Raw genomic sequence first — 20,184 nt, 5'->3', positions numbered from 1 at the left:
AAGAGACGTAGAATTCATATTGGAGCCTTTTGTGATCTGGGTGACTATTTTGAAACTTCTCTTTAGATGATGCTTATAGCAAGGAATTATCTAGAATCACTTTTATTTTCAGGGTCTGAGTTTGCCTCTAAGAAGACAAATGAGGTTTTATTGTTCCACTTCTCCTATGGTTCGTTACCAAAGGGAGGCATTTCTTGTTTGCTCAGATGGGCTAAAAGCTTTTGCTTCTGCTTGACACGCCCCAGGAGCAAAGTAAGGCATCTGAGAGATTAGCATGATGGATTTTTCTGGACTTCCTCTAGAAGTAAGGTTTTTTAATGGTGAAAGTTGATGAAACTGTCAACATTATTACCGTGGACATCTCTCCATGTCTGTACATATCTCTTTGCTTCATTCTTCCTAGTGGCCTGTGTGCTGTCTGTTGTGAACAGAGTATAATTTATTTAATCATCCCCCTTTTGCTAGGTATTTAACTTGTGTTCATCTTCTGGTTTCCAGTTACCAGAGAGGCTCCGTTGACAAGCTTTGCATACACCTATTTGTTGGGCACCTGGGTGAATATTTTTCTGGGACCTATTTCTGGATCTTTTTTGATATCAACATTTTCATCTTAAACAGCTTCATTCTGATCGCTGCTGTCTTTGCGACTCCTCCATGGTTTGGTTTTTAGCTTCTTTGCAGATCATTTGAGAAAAGATATTCTAAATCAGAGTTCTGCCTGTGTAACAAGAGGGTATGTTTAATTCCTGGACTTTTTTTTTTTTTTCTCTTCTTTTTTTATTGTTTCTAGCATACTCTTCCCATGAAGGGAACCCAGCTCTGCAGACACCAGCTGATAATCTTGCATTCCTGAAAGATGTTGCACACGCTATGGCAAGTGGCGGGGTGCTGAGGCTCCGTGATGGAGCTCCCCAGCGTGACTGCTCTCAGCTGTGTTTACCCCAGCTCCTCAGGAGGGAGCCTGGGGAGACTGATGTCTGAGTTTCGCATCAGCGTGAAAACCAAGCACAATACGGGGTGGGGGGGGACCTTGTGCAGAGTCTTTGTGTCAGAAGAGAGAAAAACCTTCATTTAGGCAGTGGGACAAGATAAACACGCTAAACTAATTGAGAAGGCAGCTTTTCCATGATCCTAGGACTATATCTTACTCTGATATTGTCACCTTTGCCATGTCTCTCTCTCTCTCTCTCTCTCTTTTTTTTCAGTTGTGGTAAAATACACATAACATAAAATGTACCATTTTAACCATGTGTAAGTGCGCAGTTCAGGGACATTAAGTACATTGTTGTGTAACCATCACCGCTCTCGCTCCCAGAACTTCTTCATCATCCCAAAGCTATGTCTCTTTTTAACAAAAAGAAGGGCATTTTTGAACCTAAAATTGGCATACCTGTGGCTGCCAAAGAGTCTTCAGTTCCAGTTTAACTTTTCGAAGGCACAGAGATCAGGGTATCGTAAACATTTGGGGTGTAAATAACACACGGCCCTGCTCCTGTAATTTGCCCAAGAAGACCTAAATTGACACCCAGCTGGTAGAAGCCACTCAACTCCCAGCCAAATAATACCGTCTATGACATTAATTAAGGAAGGCACTGTGCCTCCGCCTGCTTTGGGCTTCCCAGGCCCTCCAGCCTCAGCCAGCACTTCACCCTGCGTCTCCACCTCATCGAGCAAACACAAAGGAATTAGTGGTGTTTTGCTTCTAGCATTTCACATGGTGCAGCCTCCATAAGTCACTGAGGAATCTCAGTGCTGGAGGGAGAACACTTTGGCTTTTCCCAAACCAGCTTTTGCTCCCCAGACTTTGCTCTCTCTGCCGAGAAACATGTATGTTTTAGAGGAAGATGGATCCCCAGCCCAGTTCCTCAAGACCTTCCAGAGTCAGATGTCCAAGCAGGAGGAAAACGAGGCTATGTGCAGGTTGGAGAAAGAGCGGCAAACCAGTCACTTTCTACCAGAATGCATTTCCCGCCCCCCCTTTGTCTTTTTAAAGTAATTCCAAGTACCCAGCATCCCTAGCCTGTTGTAGAAGGTGACAAGCAAAATACTGGTTACGCATACTTTGATTCTTTCTGAGAAAGAAAGAAATGTGGTACTCCTCCTGTGGCACACCTTCTCATCCTATATCCTAACTGTCCCTTTTCCTCCAGATCACTTTTGGTTCTGACCTTCTTTTGTGCCAGTCTCTAGAGGCTGGAGGAAGCTTAGGGAAAACAAAACTCAGAACCCAGCTAGATGTGGCCTGTCTGGTTTGAGGGCATTTGGCACAGTCTTGACAAGACAATGAACTCATTCTACTAATTGTAATTAGCATGAGGGCTTTAGCAGGTTTTTGGGCTCCTCAAACTTCAGAGGCCTTTGATCGGCTCCCCTAATAACCATGCCTCATGCTAACTGGTTTAGTGCGGGTTTTTTTATGCAACAAAAGCCACCACCGCCTCCTCTTGAGAAAAAAGGGAGGCTGGGCTTTAGAAACAAGAATTCTCAGTTGTTTTCACTTGTTCTCTAAATCGCAGAATGTTCTTTCCTTATTCAGCCCCTTGGAGTTGCTAAGAAACTGCCATTTTAGAGGAAAGGTAATTAAATTTTGATTTTAATTTAAAGACAGGGAAGGCAGGGTTCTTCACGTTCCTTAAATGAATGGGCGCCCCGAGAGCAGGCTTTCTGTTTCCAGATCAGTCCTGGGCAAGCGGTGTGATTGGAGTCTTTTGGTGTTTTGCTGCCAGAGAGCGGGGTTTTGAAATGGTTCTTTGCTGCAAGCGCTGCTGAACTTTGGGGAGGGATACTTAGAAGACCAGTGTGTGCTGGGAAACCAGTGACTCTGGGCTTGATTAATTTATAGGGTGTGATTTAAGAAGCTGGTTCTCCTTCTGATCCCCGGGATGCGTATTTACTGAGTCCGTACAGGAGGCCCCTCTGCCCGGTGGACATTTTTTATGGCCTTTGCTATGTCAGAGCAAAAGTTGTAGATTTCTTACGAGCAAACGTATTATTATGTCCAGGAGAGGATGGGCATGTTATAAAGTTTCAAATGGTCAATTAACAAAGATTTATTCTTTGTCACTCAGGTATTTTCTCTCTCTCTCTCTCTCTCTTTCTCAATAATTAGCCCTTGGAATGAAGCAGGCTGTGTTCTTCCTGCTTTCCTGGTCCTAGCTTCAGAGCAGGATTTTGAGACAGGCCGTCTGATGTTTAGACTCTTAGCAGCTGGGCCTTCTGGTTCGGTAAAGTGGACTCATTTGGAGCACTTGACAAAAGGGAGTGAGGGAGAATGCGGGGGAGAGAATGTGTTTTTTAAAGCACTCCGGGCTGTGTTTACTACACATTTATTTGGTAGAACCTCATTCCAGCAGGGCAGCCAACTGTCCATTGGCTGCAGCCACGCCCTTTGGACTGCCTTCCATTCTGTCTTAATTTGGAGCTCACGCAGGGACCTTAGAATCTCTATTGTTAAGAGTTCTCATCCCCTTTTGGGCCCATGAACTGGCCCCTGCAACCTGCTGAACCCAGAATATGTATTTTTAAACATTTCAGTAAAAACACAGGTGAGGTGCTCGTCAGCTTTTCTGTATATGTATTTCACTCCCCCGGTAAAGAGAAAAATCTATGTGCTATAATATCTGAGAGTTGAACATGCTGTAAGAGACCCTTGCCTAAAACGAAATGCTTCCTGGCGGAGAAGATGTGACTTTTGTTATCGCAGAAGAACAAGAGATGGGCCAGCTCTGGGTTTTATTCTCTCATCCAGAGATAATTCACTGACTAATTCTTCTTTTTGTATCAGCTTGCTGCCCAAAAGAGTTGCAGACCCAAGGGCTTTGGTGTGGCCCAGGGCCGAGGAGCACACATTCGCTGTTGGAGGGTCTTCGTGCCCACCGTCACTGCCCGGTCCCCACGGTGCTTCCCAAGTGCCTGCTGGGCCGGGCCTCGGAGGGGCTGCCCGCTTCCTGGGGGCTGCCACCCAGCCTGTTCTCCTAGCTGCCATCTGCACCCTGCTTTCACCCCAGCTTTTCAGAAGTTAGAACGGGAGTCCAATCGCTGTCATCCCCTCACTAACGATTCCTGTTCTTAAGGGTCTGATGGACACAAGGAAGAGTGATCACTGAAGGATCTGAGAAAGGGGAGCGCCGTGCTCGGCAGATGCTGGCATCCAGGGACCTTTTCCAAGATGTTTCAGGCCTCATTCTCCGACTTGTTTAAGGGCAGAGAATAAGGTTGCAAAGGAAATCAAAGCCTGATGTGGAGAAACGAAACATGAGGCCTACTGACTTTTTAAAAACATTTTAAATAACATTCTCTAAGGTTTCATTTTATACTGAAGGCAGCTGTAATAAGTTTTGGAAGGCGGTGTAAGGTTTCGATTACAGAGCGATCCAGCTTGCAGTTTTTGTACCCAAAGTGAGAAAGGGCTGAGGGGGAGTTGGGGTGGCTAAGAGGTTATTTTGAATAAGGTGAGAAAACTTGAAAGAATGAATTCAAGACTGTAAGCGGTAACATTTGGTACGCTGTAATTTGCAAATGCAATAACATGAAACCATTGCAAAGGTGGTGGTTTTTTTTTTTTTTTTTTTTTTTGGTGAACATAGTCCGGATAGCAATGGAATAACTTAATAACCAGAGCGCAGCAGCACGCTGACCACAAGTAAAACAAGACTGCAGCTCCATCGTGGGCCCTGCCAGTGTTGCCCCAGTGACGACGTTCTCCGCTGAAGGCTGGCGCAGGCTGGAGCTGTCGTGCCGTATGAAAGACCTCATTGTTCATGGGCATCGTTATTTGGTATTACATGCACAGTGTTTGCTTGTGAAACGATTTATGAGAAACAAGCATGTTTAAGAAAGAGGACTTGGTTTGAAATTCAGTTGATCTGGCTTATGACATTTAAGATTTTATAGTACCTTTGTTTCTGAGAATAAATATTTAGGTCCACTGTAAATATTTATCTCTGAACATGCAAACACATGCACGCAAAACTGGAAAACTGAGCCAGAGAATGAACCGATACCTGACATTCACTTCTCTGTGGAAAGGCGTAAACTACCTCAATATTTGATAGGTGCAAAGGTGCCTATTTTGTGAACTTGGCTGGCCGTGTCCAGCCCGGAGGGCAGTGCACCTTGGGCTTAAATCTCTTGGGAGGAGGCCTGGTGGGGAGAGTGTGTGTGGACGTAATTCTGTTCTTCTCACGTGGATGGGGCGAGCCGGGGTTGAACCAGAGCTCTGTCCCTGCCAGCTGCTGGCAGGTCCCTGTAGCATCCAGCTGGCCGCCCGGCTGGACCAGGAGACTCGCAGTGGCCCATCGCTAGGATGGTGTCTCAGCCAAGCAGTGAGTGTTTCTAGTGATGCTTGAAAGGATCCCGGCTTTGACATTTTCTGCCCACAAAAACTAGGAGACTCGACTTCTGGGCTCTTTGCTTAGCCTGTGCGGGTGATACTGTGAAAAATGAATGACTTCTTTGGGGATCTGAAATCTTTATCTTTTTAATGTAAAAATATAGGTGTCTGTGAAGTGATGGGAGATTCTGGAATGAAATGTGCTCAGAGTAATTACCAGCACTTTTTCTTTTTTCGATTTTCCCTCCCTCCCTCCCTTCCTTCCTTTTTTTTTTTTTTTTTTTTAAGTTTTTACAACCAGCAACAGGCTTATTGCAGTAAAATCAATTTGCACGTGGTCTGGCTCTTGTCCAACACATTCCACTAAATGACATTTTAATCTGAAAGCCCAGATATAGAAAGGCTTAGGTAGCCATCGTGCTGATTGGCTGTTTCCCGCCCAGTGCGCGGGGATACTTAGGCGCAGCATAGAGACATCCTTGCTGTGTTGGGCCTGTTGGCCTGTCTTCATTTTCCTTGGCGGTGTTTTAGGCTGGAGGGTGAAGGCAGTGGTACCCACAGCGCGGAGAGGGAAATGGGCGGTGGCCCGTGCGTACAGGTAGGTGGGGATGGGGTGATATTTGTGAATGGAGGGATGATTGGGTGTGTGACTCTTGACCGAGCTGCTGTGTAGGAAGGTTCCAGTCCAGTTGTGATTATGGTGCCTCTGTGGACAGGATCACACAACAGGCTGGTCTGTTACTTGATTCTTGAGGAGCCTGGCGTGTGTTTGCTCCTGCACCTCGGTGTGGGTGCCTCTACAGGGTTTCTGCAGAGACCGCCTCTGAACCAGAGAGTTTCCCTAGAGGCTGAGGCAGATGAGGGAGGGTGGGAAGTAATTGCTGGCTTCTTCTCTATGGGGCCTCCTTTTAAGACAGCCTGAGACATGGCCAGGGTTTGGGAACCGGTGTCGCTTTTTGTTCTTTCGGTGCCACATCTGAATAAGCTGAGGAATGTCTGTCTGTGCATCTAGCATGGGATGCACAGTGACACTTAACTACTTACGGAGGAGGTGAATGGGGGCATGGGACAAAGAATGACCGAATGGAGTGAATGCCACAGCAAAGAGATGAAACCATTTGTTCATAGCTTTGGGCCTTAGCTTTTAGTTTATCTTCTTTTTGAAACAATGGATGGGAGTCTTCTCAGAGCATCTTAGAAATGCACGGGGAGACACTGCCTATAGGCACCATTTTGGAATTCAGGGCGACCTTAAAGTTAGTCTTGTCGCTTCCCTGGGATTTGTTAAGCTGACGACCAAGGTGAGCTTCTGATGGTGTCCCCAGTGGGATGAGAGAAGAGGCACTCTTTCCCCGCCATTTGTCTCCTAGATTGTCAGGATAAAATCTCATCCCTTGTTCGTCAGGTGGCCACGGACGTCCAGTGACTCATGATGTAGTAAGTTCTTCTCTCAGTTTTCTAAATAAGTACTCCTTTCACAAGGGTCGCGCTCCAGCCGTCTCCTTTGAAGTCGTTTTTGTTCTGTGTCGGGCTGTGGTGTTATTTCAAAGGAGTCAGCCAGCAGGCTCGAGGCCTTTTTGGCTTGAGTTCACGGTCAGCCTTCTGGACAACACAACTTATTTGTTCGTCTCTCCCCACCCCGTCCTGGCCCTGCTCCCCCTTCCACCCCTCTCTCCCCCAGAGCGATCGCCACACCGGCCCATCCTCCAGGCCGGACTACCGGCAAACGCCTCCGCTGTGGTCGGAGGCGACGTGGAGTTTGTCTGCAAAGTGTACAGCGACGCCCAGCCCCACATCCAGTGGATCAAACACGTGGAGAAGAATGGCAGTAAATACGGGCCCGACGGGCTGCCCTACCTCAAGGTTCTGAAGGTGAGCACGTTCTGAATCCAAAGACGCCCACGGCCGGGGTCTCCCTGATGGGTTTGGCCACAGGTTCTTTGGCTTCCCGTTGGATTTGAGAGAAGACGACTCTCTTACGTGTTCAGCACAGGGTGTGTTTAAGAATTAGCAGATCGTTAGGCTGGCTGATAAAGCCTCAGAAGGGAGCCAGGGGGTAGCGGGAGGACTGCCAAAGCTGGAGTCAGAATAGTTGAGCTCTTTATCGGCCCTGAGGTCTTAGATGGGACATTTAGGCTTAGCTGCACATCTATAGAAGTGGTAATATCTCCCCTACAGGGCGTTACGCGGAGTTAATGGGATGAAGTAGCTGGAAAGAGCTTTGTAAACTCGAGGCGTTGTACCAACGTTTATTGTTACAGTGATGTTGTCTTCTCTTAATATCCCTTAATACGATGTCAGGATCACATTTTAGTAGCCACCTTTTAGAAACGATTTAGATTTTCCTTTTAAGAGAGACCCCTTAACCTTTGAAATTCATTCACACGTGGTTTAGTGATAAGCTTGAGAAGGTATTCCTGCACTCATGTAATGTTGAACAAGGAAACTTTCTTTCCCCTTGTAGTCCTTATTTGGTTCCTTGCAAGACCTTGTTTTAATAGCACCAGCCTCTTTATTTTGTAGATCCGTCTTGCTCTTCAAGATGGTGATAGCAAGCAGCAGTTAAGTCTGTACAAATGCTCTGAGTGCACTGCCTGCCACGTCTCCCACGTTGAGCTGCTCATAGAGAATGTCCTTTAAAAGAACAGTCTCCCAGGGCTTCCCTGGTGGCGCAGTGGTTGAGAGCCCGCCTGCCGACGCAGGGGACACGGGTTCGTGCCCCGGTCCGGGAAGATCCCACATGCCGCGGAGTGGCTGGGCCCGTGAGCCATGGCCGCTGAGGCTGTGCGTCCGGAGCCTGTGCTCCGCAATGGGAGAGGCCATGGCAGTGAGAGCCCCGTGTACCCCCAAAAAAAAAAAAAAAAATAAGAACAGTCTTCCAGTAGGACCATAGGAAGCTCAACTCAGAACATTAAACCAGTGAAACCAATGAATTGTTCTCTCCAGCTGAGAACACCAAGGATCCAAACAGCTGGAAAGAGGTGACCAGCCTGGGGAACTGTGGACCCGTTCTGCAAGGGGATTGATCACACCCTTCCTCCCCTCTGCACTGGGTCACTTCTGCTGTCCACTAGTTGACTTGTTCTCTTCCTTCTAAACCCACAGCCCTTTGATGTTGCTGTTTAGATGAGATGGAGGTTGTTTTTCTGTGGTGTGTTGGTGGTGGGACCCTAGGTAGTGTGAAGTCCTTCCTGGTTGGCCATTATATTGTTCTCCTATGTCTGTTCCAGCACTCGGGGATAAATAGTTCCAATGCAGAAGTGCTGGCTCTGTTCAATGTGACTGAGGCGGACGCTGGGGAGTATGTTTGTAAGGTCTCCAATTATATAGGGCAGGCCAACCAGTCTGCCTGGCTCACTGTCCTGCCAAAACAGCAAGGTAACAACGTTTTTGTTTTTGTTTTTGTTTTTGTTTTAAAGAAGGCTGGATATAGAAGCTGAAAAGACTTGGTGCTTTGGGAGACTGCAGGCAGCTTACAGGATCACTCTGTGGTCTTGGCACCTTCATCATAATCTTTCTTTGGTGCTGCAGCTGGTATGATACCAGCAGCCATGGAAAAATGCCCACAATATTCAAAGTGCCTGCTCTAACTTCTTCTAAAGATTACCTTCCACCCCCACCCAGTTTTTAAGTTGTTCCTTCTGGTTTATCTCGTTCAGGCTGCACGTCTCCCATCATTACTGCACACCAGCACCATGGTAAACGCACACCGGCATGCCTGTTGAATTTGTGGCATTTGCACAGTAGCAGAATTCATACCTCCTCTGCCCCACAGTTTGAAAGAAATATTGGCATGATATAACCGGTTCAGCAGAGCATCATTTTCTTGATTGCGTAACATGCTTAAGGAATGCTGTCCTTGACTTTGTTTTCTCAGTTCAAGGATATTCCATCTTAAAGAGTAGATGTACTGCTGGCCACTGTTGAAGACAGCAGGTTGCCTTTCTCGATTTGTCATGACTCACGTTCAAATGTTTGCATTAAGAAAAGAAAAAACAGAGTCCGGTTTCTTCGCTACCAAGATCATGCCTTCTTCTATTTTCTTTCAATGCAATGTATGTCAAGATGGTTACGCAGGAGTAAACATAAGCAGAGCCTGCTGACCAGCACAAGCTCCCTTCACCCTGGTGGTTTCCACAGGCCTGGAAGGAGGTGCCAGGTGTCCACTTGGGCTTATCTGTGGTGTGCTGTCTTACGACACGACAGTTTAGACAGAACCATCCTTTTTTCGAGGTGGGAGTCTGCAGCCAACAGGACCAGAACCCAACTTGGACTTTTGGGTGCCATACTTTTGGAAAATCACCCCTATATCCAAAGCAAAGCAAAGCAAAGGCCAAGAGAATGGATCTCTGTGGGTTGATTTTTCCATGCCTTTGATCGCATGCATGTACGTCTAGGTGGTGAAGCCAGTGTGGTGACGGGCCTGTGGAGGTGAGCTGCTCCGTGTCGCTCAGTCTCTCTTGGTTGTGGGCTTTGTGGATGGGCTGCAAATCGGAATCTTCCGGTGGCCGGTACCCTCCGGAGCCCCCGGTGCGACGCCTCATGGTTCCATGGCCCCCTCCACAATCATTCCTGTGTCGTCTAGCCTTTTCTCTTGCTTTCCTTGTTTTCTAGGCCGCCGGTGTTAATACCACGGACAAAGAAATTGAGGTTCTCTATATTCGGAATGTAACTTTTGAGGATGCTGGGGAATATACGTGCTTGGCGGGTAATTCTATTGGGATATCCTTTCACTCTGCATGGTTGACAGTTCTGCCAGGTATATACTGCTCTTTCTCTCCATGGTTTTTTCCCTCTTCTGGGTTGATTGCTATAAAATTAACACAGCTTCTGTTCTCAGAAATGGCCCCTTTTCCCCTTGCATAAAGAGTTTTTTAAATGTTTAAAAATTATCCCCCAGGGATAAGAAAGTTGCCTTGGAAATTCACTCACAATGGGATCCCACCCTCACATTTATGATCAAGTGAAATTTCACCCTTCAAACCCGAAGGGATCTTATATTTTTAGTGAGTCATTGGGTCAATGTATAGATTTACCCATCCCCCTTTCTTTTAAGGAAGAAGTTGAAATTACTTTGTAAAATCCAAAGTAATTTTTTCTCGTGTCAAATTCCATTTTGCTAAAATCCCATAAGTACTTTTATTACTTTTGTTCTGCTTTCTATTTTTAACAAGATGTAAATAGATGGGTGTATGTTGAGGTGCCCGGGGAGAAGCACCCCTGCGCATAGGGTGTACAGAAGCAGTGTGTTACCTACCTTGGGGATCGGTGGCTTGCTGCATGGTGGAATGCAACGGACTCTCAGTTTGCTTTTACTGCAAAGCATGCTCTTGCCATCTTGGGTTTGATGTTATTTCTACCCTACAGAGAAATCAACATCACTGAAGCCCTGTTGCCTAAACATTGCTGCTGTCTGAATCTTTAACCGATATCTCTATCCTAGTCAAGCTTTCTTGTTAATTACTGTCTCCTTTAATGCATCTGTCTCTTCGTCATTTCCTTTGCGAAACTGCATAGACTATGGTTTGCTAGCTCATAATGTGCTACTCCAGTTATTAATTCCTTATTTTTAAAGTGCGGTGCCTACCTGCATGCTTATTTTATATCCAGTAAAAATAAATTGAGCATTTTGTTTTGTGCTGTGCTGCTGAGAGTTTTGACTATCTTGCAAATAGTTTGCTGTTTCAAATGTATAAGCTTTAGATAATGCCATTGCATTCGTGTTTCCTTTTGTTGTGAATCTGCTCTGTGAATATTTGCTGAGACAGTGAGATGCCTCTTGTATTGAGCTTGCTTTTACTTGCAGTACTGCATTCTGCAAGTGCCTGATTGGCACTTCTTAACCAATTTGCCTGACAGTACAAGCACATTAACTAAGAATGCAGTTTGAGAAAAATACTACTTGGAAATACACTGCTTGTCGATTGACCGTAAAGCACTAAGGAGGAAGCAGACATTATTGGAAGTTGGTATAAGAATGTGCTAACTTAAGTAATTATATGTATCCTCACATGCGACATTATCTCTGTTTTCCCTTGAAGAGAAAAGTTGCAGTGACATCAGTATAACAAGATACACAAAAATTTAAATGGTTATTGATGAAGGAATGTTACAAGCTTTTTATCGTATGGACGTAATGATTCTATATTATAAGCAGTTCAGTCTTTATATTAAATGCATTTGTTGGTTTAGCTGAATAACCTACTGGACTATATTAAGAAATTTGTACCTTTTCCAGTCCGGCCTACTAGATGAATATTTATCTCATGTCCTATGGAACTGTGTTCATCTGGGTCAGTGACTTTGTCGCATCTTCCTTTGGAAGAGCTTTACCCAAATAAGACTGAGGCCATTCCTTTAGAAATAAAAGTGGGCATCGTTCGTATTTAAGAATTTTTAAATGGTTTGCCTCAGAGACCATCAAGGAAGACGACTATCCTTTTGTTGAGGTTGTGGTTGGCTGCTTTACTCTGCCCGAATGTCTAACAGAATGTGACCTCGTAACCTGCCCCTTGTAACTTGGTGGCAGCCAGTCCACCACGATCACAAGATTGCAGAGGCCCGTTGAGGATAGAGATAGTGACCACCGGGGCCCCGGTGGTAAAGTGAGGAGCCCTTGGCTATTCACCTTCGTTTGGAAGAGGTGCACGGCTGGCCCGGAGCCCATGCCCTCCTGCAGCACTGAGTTCTCGGGAAGCCCGTCTTGCCTTGGGAACGGTCGTCGCCTTTTGATTCCTGTAGTTCTGCCAGGATGCATCAGTCCAGTGTCCTAACTCTGTGGCCTGCTTATCTGTTCCTCTCGTGTGATCTGCAATCTAGCTCCAGTAAGAGAAAAGGAGATCACAGCTTCCCCAGAGTATCTGGAGATAGCCATTTACTGCATAGGGGTCTTCTTGATCGCCTGTATGGTGGTGGGGGTCATCGTGTGCCGGATGAAGAACACGACCAAGAAGCCGGACTTCAGCAGCCAGCCGGCTGTGCACAAGCTGACCAAGCGCATCCCTCTGAGGAGACAGGTAACAGAAAGTAGATAAAGAGTTTGAAGAACCTTACCCCTCCCCCACGCCCAGCCAGCTCTTGGGTCTCCTCCTCTGCCTCCGTGCCATCTTCTACTTCTGGGAGTGTCCCTGTGCCAGTGGTTCCCATGGGCCTCTTAGTGGCCATCTGATGAGTGTCTGGAGCTTGGAGGGTCAAGTCTTGGTGCATCAGTGGGGTCCACCGAGTCTAGTTCCAAGGGCAAGAAAGCCCAATGGTGCAAGACTCTGAGCTCCTCCGCATGGCTGGAAATAACCGAGCAGGCAGTGCCCTGGTGCGTTCGGTGGGACTCGAGTGCAGTGGTATCTGCACAGCATAAGCCCCTTTCGTTCCTGTGATCTAATGCTCTTTTTGGAGACAGGCTCATGCCACTGGTTGGAAAGCAAGGGACTCTAGTTCTCTTAGACTTATTTTTTCTTAAGTCAAGTTCAGAAATCTGTTCCTGGAGGTGACTGAACTACTGCCCCATGAGCTCTGTCTTAACTGAACTTTGGCGCCACCTCTTTGATTCTTAAAATAGAATCGTATGCCTGTAGTGTATTGTTTGCACTAACGTTGTGACTGTGGATTCAGTGGCAGAATGATTTTTTTCTTCTTTTTGCGGTACGCGGGCCTCTCACCGCTGTGGCCTCTCCGGTTGCGGAGCACAGGCTCCGGACGCGCAGGCTCAGCGGCCGTGGCTCACGGGCCCAGCCGCTCCGCGGCACGTGGGATCTTCCCGGACCGGGGCACGAACCCGTGTCCCCTGCATCGGCAGGCGGACTCTCAACCACTGCGCCGCCAGGGAAGCCCCCAGAATGATTTTTATAATGAATAGGGAACAGATTGTTGTTAGCCCCGCACTTGGTCTTTGGTGGTTACTTTTTCCTTGTGTGTTCCTCCTGATTGGTTTACTCTTGCTTTGGGCAGACAGGGCAAGGTGCAGCCTGCACCTCTGCTTTCAGCCAAAACCCTGCAGAGCTGACAGAGCAGGCAGTGCTCTGATTCTCTCTCATGCTCACGAAGATGGAAAGGGGAAACGGGTGTGAAGGCAGTGTTTCCAGAAGTACTTGGAACTTGGTTCCGACAAAGTCATGTTTTTTGAAACAGCAAGGAGGATGGCTACCTCATGGGCCCTAACTCAGTGTGTACTTCAGTTGAATTTACAGGGCGCTTGTTAAAACCGTGGACTCCTTCGTCTCAGCCCCCGAGAGTCTGGTTGAGTGGGTCTTGGATAGGCCCAGGAACCTGCACTTCAAGCGAATCCTCCGGTGATTCTGAAACGCGCTCTGAGCAGCTCTGGGTTAATCCCAGCCCTGTCCCTCCCGGGACTTCAGGTGGCGATGACATTTTCTGGACAAGGCCCTGGCAAGGATCAGGGACCATTCGGTCAGCAGCTGTTTTAGCACAGATCCGGGTGTTCTCAGCCCACCTCCAAACTCCGGGCTGAACGGGTCCTTGCTGACTTCTTTGAAGCCACGTTTCAAGCAGGTCTTTCTAAACGGAGGCTGAGGGTAGCATCTGGAGTATGTGTCACGTGCAGGCAAGTGCTCAAATGGTGTTAAGAGTTGGTGGGGAGAAGGGTGCCCATCGGTCCCCCTGCCTCCAAGAATGCTGTTGTTATTAAAATGGTACCGCTGTCATTCTTGGGGCCAGGGCAGCGATGATGAGGCCACTTGCCTGATTCCGGGAGAGTCCAGTCCTAAGGTGACTCTTACAAGCTGGTACCCTTGGTGACCTTCAGGTGATGTGGCCACCCCTCCCCAGCCCTTGCTCCTTACCAGTTACCTCTGGGCCATCCTTACAGCCACCATCTTGAGAGCCTGGCTCCAGGGAGCTGAAAGAGGGAGTGGTGTTCCCATCTCTATTTTTTTTTTCCTAATAGGGAAAAATGCTGCCTTCTAGAGGAAACCTGTAATTTGGTGTAGCTAGACCGTTGTCCTGTAATCATTTCAGCATCTTTTTTTTCTGCAGCTGTTTACAAAGCGCTTCTCTTTATTTACTATAAAAGACGCCTTTAGAATCCCCTCGGCTCAACTCTGTTCGTTGTGTTTTTATTTCTCTCTGGCTGACTGGCCTTTCTTCATTGTCATCTCCACCTAAGTTGGCCGTTTCTCCTCTGCCCCCCTGTGTAACTAAAGGGAACATCCGAGCTCTTCCTCCTTTTTTATCCCTCCCTCCTTCCTTCCTTCCTTCATAATTTTCTGAGTGCTTAGTCTAACCCAGGTTCCATATAAGACGTGGCCCGTCGCCTTCGCCAGTGGCTCCAGGGTCATTTGGGGGCCTTCATTTGAGATGCAATTGCCTTGTGTTTCAGTAAGGTCGAGTACTGTAAGGGAAGCAGAGCAAAGTGGGCAAATACAGTTCCCTGGAAAAATAAATCTCTGGGAGTTTATTTGTGGAAATGTTAACACATCTCAGCTGCTCATGTGGGATGCACTGATTCTTCACAAAGAGCGATTCGTCCATAATAAGCACAGCCCCTTTGGTGGAGGAGACGCTTAGCAGGCAGCTGGATAAAAGGGGGTTATTGGACTGTAGCTGGAATGAAAAGCCCCAGAAAGGCCGGCAGATATGTTGATGACGGAGAGCATACCACAGGGATGCCACGCATGCCTTTACCTGGCGACAGGTGAGCCTGTAATCAGATGTCTTAGGGGGTGGGTGTTTCCTAGGCATTTGCTAGGCGCCTGTCATGCTGCATGTGCCCGGCTCTCTTTATCACACGGTAGCATTCTGCGTCTTTGTGGTGAGTCCGAATTTCATCTTCTTGGCCCTGACCCTCGCCCCTCCCCGGAGGTGCACAAACCGTATCTTACTCAAACAATCCTTGCTCCCTTTTTAGAACAAGAGAAGGTTCAAAAAAGTTTTTTATCCTACTGTGAATTTTTTTGTTTTCATTGACATTTACTAATCTGTACTGGACTTACCAGCGTAAGACAGACATTTGAGTTTATTTGTTTTTGAGACAAAAATACTTTTTCTCCAGTACCTAGGAAGAAATTCTTTGTGATCGTTTCCCAGTAACCATGAATTTTTTTGAGACTCTTTATGCGTTTTGATGTTTGGGGAAAGAGAAACGACTTTTAGGTGGGGGGGAGGCGGGTAGCACGGGGCATCTCCTGGTTCCCCTTGATGGGGGTCCTCCCACATTCTGAGCTGGGGCTCAGGCAAGGGGACCAGCAAGAGCCAGCCCAGAGAGGGGCATCTGCGTGAGCCTGTCGGCCCTTGTACACGTTTCCAGGGCTGCTGGTGGACGGCGTGGCCATTTGTGAAGCCTTCCTTGCACATCCGTGAATTACAGGGAGGGCTACCCTTCCCGGGTTTTGCACAAATTGGTTGGGTGGGGGCAGGGAGGGGTGTGAAGGGAATTGAGGACGTCTGTTCAGGAGGCGAGCAGCCTCGGTGCGTTTGTTGAATTGGTTTTTCAGGGAGCATATCAGCCTCTTTCTCTGGAGCCAGGCACTTCCATAGGGCATGATGGAGATTCAACTGTCTCCATAAACAGATAAACGCAGCTCCTGGGTGGGGACATACACGTGGGTATAGCTCATGCTGTCTCACCACCACCAGCATCTCAGAAGGGGCTGCAGGTTTTTTTTGTTTTTTTTTTTTTCAGACTTCAGTTTCACCCTCTTGGCTGCCGATACAGATAGGTTGAAAGCCAGAGAAAAATCAAGGGCTGTCAAGGTCATGTTTTATAACAGTGTCTTTGAGGCAGATGGCACATTCCCAGGGGCGCCATGAACAGGGCAAAGATGGCGTGTGTGATTCAGGAGCCAGTTCTCGGGGCTGGGTATGAATGGCTATGAAACATACCGAACTCCGTGAAGGGCAGTCCCACTTCTAGAAGCTCATTTACTACCTAGCAGCTAAACAGCATGATCTCGGAACATTCTCTGTATTTTGGCCAATCAAGTGGTCTAATGAAACCTCGCCAGTTCCAGAAAGCATGTGGGTAATTAGATGGTCATGGATGGTTTAACTGGAATTTGCCCTTTGTGTGGGCGCCTGGCCCTCCCAGCCCCCATTTGGCCATTCTCTCCTCTCCGCTTCCAGAAGACACAACAGTTTGGCTAAGCTCGGGCCTGGGTGCGATCTTCTAGGAAGACCAGCCGGTTGGGGTTTGATAGGTTTACTCTGGAGAGTCCTGCGGGGAGGTCTGGGGAGACGGAGACTTGCTAAGGGAGAAAAGTGCGTGCCAGATCAACTACCCTGCCTCTTGACCTAAAATTTGTTACGGAAGGAAAAAAATCCCGTCCCCACACCCCTTGGACCTTTATTTCAGCTTGGGGTGGTGAAGGCATTTTGCCTGCCGTCGGGGAGTGATGGGCAGGGCTTATAGCAAACCTGTGTCGACTCCAGGACCTTGTGCTTTGGTCTGGGAATGCGGACCCGTGGACTGAGAGTCAGAGGGTTTCTCTGGCTGGTTGGGGTCCGTTTGTGAGTCCTCAGGATAAGCAGGCGCACAGATATTCATACCTCTTCCCTGTGGCATCTGTGCCTCTGTCTGCTCTGTTCTCTGTGGGCCCCCCTCTCACTGTTGAATTGAATCTAGTATTAAAAGTTAACATAGTTTCTCGGTGGCCCTTTAAAAAGAAAAGAAAAAAGCCCGGCTTCCTTGCTTAATCTCCTTTATGTACCGTGGAAATAGACAAAAAGCACATTTAGTTAAAGGCTTGATTTATGGCACGAGGAATTTATGGTAAAGAGATTCTGGAAAGTGAGGAAGCTGAATTGAGACTGTGAAAAAACATGCTAAAAAAGTGGCTGCCAGGATTTGGGAGTGGGGAAAAAAGAGCTTGTTTTAGACTGTTAATGTTTATTGTTGTACATAACTAAATGATCTCTATCGATGGACTATTTTAAAATTAGATAAAAAGGAAACCCAGAGTTGAAGAAGCATATCTGATAGGGAGGATTATGATTTTGTGCCAAAAAAAAAAAAGCGATCATCTAACATTGCTGCAGAAGTAGGATTCAGTGGATTTCCTTAAGGAGTGTGGTCCAAAGGAGAGAAGCTCCAGAAACACGGTGTTCCACGGAGGAATTGCCTGCAAGGGGTCGGGCCAGCCCTGCAGGCACGTTAGCACGCGGAGTGAAACGGAGTGAAGAGAAAGCCAGTCCTATTTTACAGTCTCAGAGGGGATTTTAAAAGCATAGTAAAAATGCATGGAGGTAAAATTAAGATATACGTCCACAGACAGAGTGATTGAATTCTGTCGTTTCTTACACTTGGGGCATTTTCTTACCTTTTTTCTCTTTGTGTGTTTTACAAAAGTATTTTCCAGATCTGTACATGGAATCTAAACCTCTACACTTAATGTGAGCAAAATTTCCATAACTTTAATCATAGTGACAGCAACTAAGTTTGGAAAGGTTTTCCATGTTCAAAGCTCTCACCTTAAAACCTTGTTGGAGACAATCTGTTTGTGGGGGAAGATGTATATGGGTGTGAACTTCTGTCACGGTCTGTGGGCCAAGATTCCTTTGGGGTCACAGGTTAGCCGCAGAGCAGTTAACTTCTGACTGGTTGTTTCGTTTTTCTTTCTGAAGCGGCCTCTAAGGCCTGTTTGTCATGAGGACTTTCTTGCTCTCTAGCTTGCCTCTTGCCCTGGGACCGTGCCCTGACTCCTGGGTCCTTAATTTCTGGGGTTTGCTTTTTTGCTCACTGGAGCCCCGGCGCATCCTGGCTGTGAGCAGAGGATCTAGTCTTTCATACCATTAAGGCAAGTCCTGCCCTTAACGCCGCCGGTGGGGTTTCTCTCTCCCCCATTGCACACCGTGTCACAGGAGCTCACACACAGAACAGCCTTGGGCTCCAAGTCCTCGGGCTTCCCCGGGGGAGGGGCCATCTCAGCTCCCTTGGATCTGAGCAGCAAATGACTCTAAAAAGATGCTAAGAGAAACCCTTGTGGGGTTGGCAGCGAAAGTTGGGTGAGCTCTCAGCAAGCACCAGGCTCAGCACCAAACGCTTTATGGGTGTGACGTCATTTTACCATCACGGTAATTCTGTGATGTGGGAACTGTTCTGGTCTCCCTTTAACAGGTGAGGAAACTGGAGCTGAGGAACGTCAAGTGACTTGCCGAAGCTCTCACAGTAACTGTTGGAACAGGGATCCCACAGCCTGTGGTGGTGCACTTGGTCAGGATGCCCCACCGGCTCACGGCCCCACATTATAAACAGTTTGCAGGGGAAGGGCACCAGCTAGGGTTGGCTGCTTGGCTAGGGGAGGTCACTGGGTATCCACATGGAAGGACGCAGAGACGCCCCAGCACCCAGCCTCTAGCCCAGGGAAGGGGCGACAGCAGTGATCTCGTCATTTTAACTCATTTTAGAAGTCAGTACACTTTAAGCATATGCCCTGTTTTCCGCCCCCCCCCCCAGTGCCATGCCTCAGTCCAGATCCTCTTTATTCTTAAAAATATTTTTGTCATTAAAGAAAAGTGCTTTGCTTTCGTAGAACGTAAAAGAGATACATATGCATGGGAATGAAATTCAGATGGTTTAGGAAGTTCTGAAATAAGACATAGTCTACCCCGTCCCTCAACGTCCTATAATCTCTCTCCCCAAAGCTGACCCCGGCTAAGGCTCTTATATATCCTTCCCGAGGCTTGTTTTCAGTGCCTGTGTCCTCACACCTTGCCACGGGAAGGCCAGTCCTCTGCGTTGTGTCCTGAAGCCTCAACCGTGTGTGATGTGCGAAGACGTGGCAGGGAAGGCCAGACGGGCCTCTTCACCCAGAGCTGCGCCCCCCCCATCACCGCCCCAGGGGTTTCTCCCTCACCAGGATCCCAGCACACCATGCACAGCAGTTCTGGCCACCCTGCGGTCCAGCAAGGAGGGCTACGCTGCTGACCTTGGAGGGGGTGTTCGTCTGTGAAATCTGCCAGCCCTCGTCTGGTTGGGGCCTGTAACTGTCTCATTGCCAGGCTGACTTTGACTGCTGTTCCGAATCTTCTTCCCTGTCATCTTCAAGCCCGGTTCCCACTGCAATGAGTGGTGATTTTTGCTTCTTCACGTGGGAGACCTTTTTGTCTCTGGGAACACCAGTCTCCTTTTGCATCCATAGCTCAAAACCGACGCAGGGCGTTAGGATTTGGGGAATTATTTTTCGCCCAACTTATTCCTTGAATCTTTCTGAACCCTTCTCTGCAGTTGGAGCTCAAGACATATATATGTGGTCAGTGAAGGCTGTGGAGGTCTTGAGGACATTACTGGTGGGCCCTGCAGCTGAGGTCAGCGCACTGCGGAGGTCGTTTCCTCGGGCTTTTCGTCTTTTTCTTTTTGCTTCTGCTGTTTTGCTTCTGTGGCCCAGACACTTGGGTGTGAAGCCTCAGCCTCTTAGAACCATATCTATTCATGAGGCCCCCCTCAGCTCCAAGATTAATGATTGTTCATTTCCTTAAAAAAAAAATTATTTACTGTGCTCACAGTGAATAAACATTGATCATGCTGTCTGCATAATAAAATTTAGGAATAACAACCTTTGAAAAAAGACTGCTCAAAAGGCTCAGAAATGTTTTCATAATGTTTCTATTATCTTTAAAAAGAGAATAGAAATTCTGTGTTAAAAATTGCCTACTTCTTGATATTAATACGAAAACCAACTTCCTGTTCCTAAAATGATTCCCTCCCAATCCATTCTTGGCCATCTTCTCAGGTCTCCTACCTGCTTTTTAAGGGCAGTCTGGGTTTAAAAAGGAGAGAATCAACATTTTTTAAGTAGGACGTTCCCAGGAAAGTACAGTCTTCTGGTTCCCTGTGGGAATGGTCCAGGCTCCACCTTGAAAGTTCATCCCCATTAAATATGTTCATCTTTACTTGGTCCTTGCCA

At 47.4% G+C, this 20,184-nt stretch overlaps 1 protein-coding gene across 13 annotated transcripts in view; it reads left to right on the top strand.

Annotated features, from left to right (window-relative positions):
* The window catches only part of FGFR2 (fibroblast growth factor receptor 2), a 103,970-nt gene that overhangs the window by 59,604 nt on the left and 24,182 nt on the right, over nt 1–20,184 (top strand). For 5 of the 13 annotated variants that reach the window (XM_029244697.1, XM_029244693.1, XM_029244687.1 and 2 more), the window contains 3 exons: nt 7,014–7,204; nt 8,563–8,710; nt 12,152–12,354. In XM_029244697.1, the coding sequence (XP_029100530.1) occupies nt 7,014–7,204; nt 8,563–8,710; nt 12,152–12,354 (542 nt within the window). Of the gene's footprint in view, nt 1–7,013; nt 7,205–8,562; nt 8,711–9,946; nt 10,092–12,151; nt 12,355–20,184 lie in introns of all 13 variants that reach the window. The other 8 variants (XM_029244700.1, XM_029244696.1, XM_029244691.1 and 5 more) reach the window with 3 other exon arrangements.

This window comes from Monodon monoceros, unplaced genomic scaffold, assembly GCF_005190385.1.
Source record: "Monodon monoceros isolate NGI ecotype Baffin Bay Population unplaced genomic scaffold, NGI_Narwhal_1 Super_Scaffold_4, whole genome shotgun sequence".
NCBI lineage: Eukaryota > Metazoa > Chordata > Mammalia > Artiodactyla > Monodontidae > Monodon > Monodon monoceros.
Note: the sequence above shows the minus strand (reverse complement) of the source record. Positions and strands in the feature narration are given on the sequence as shown.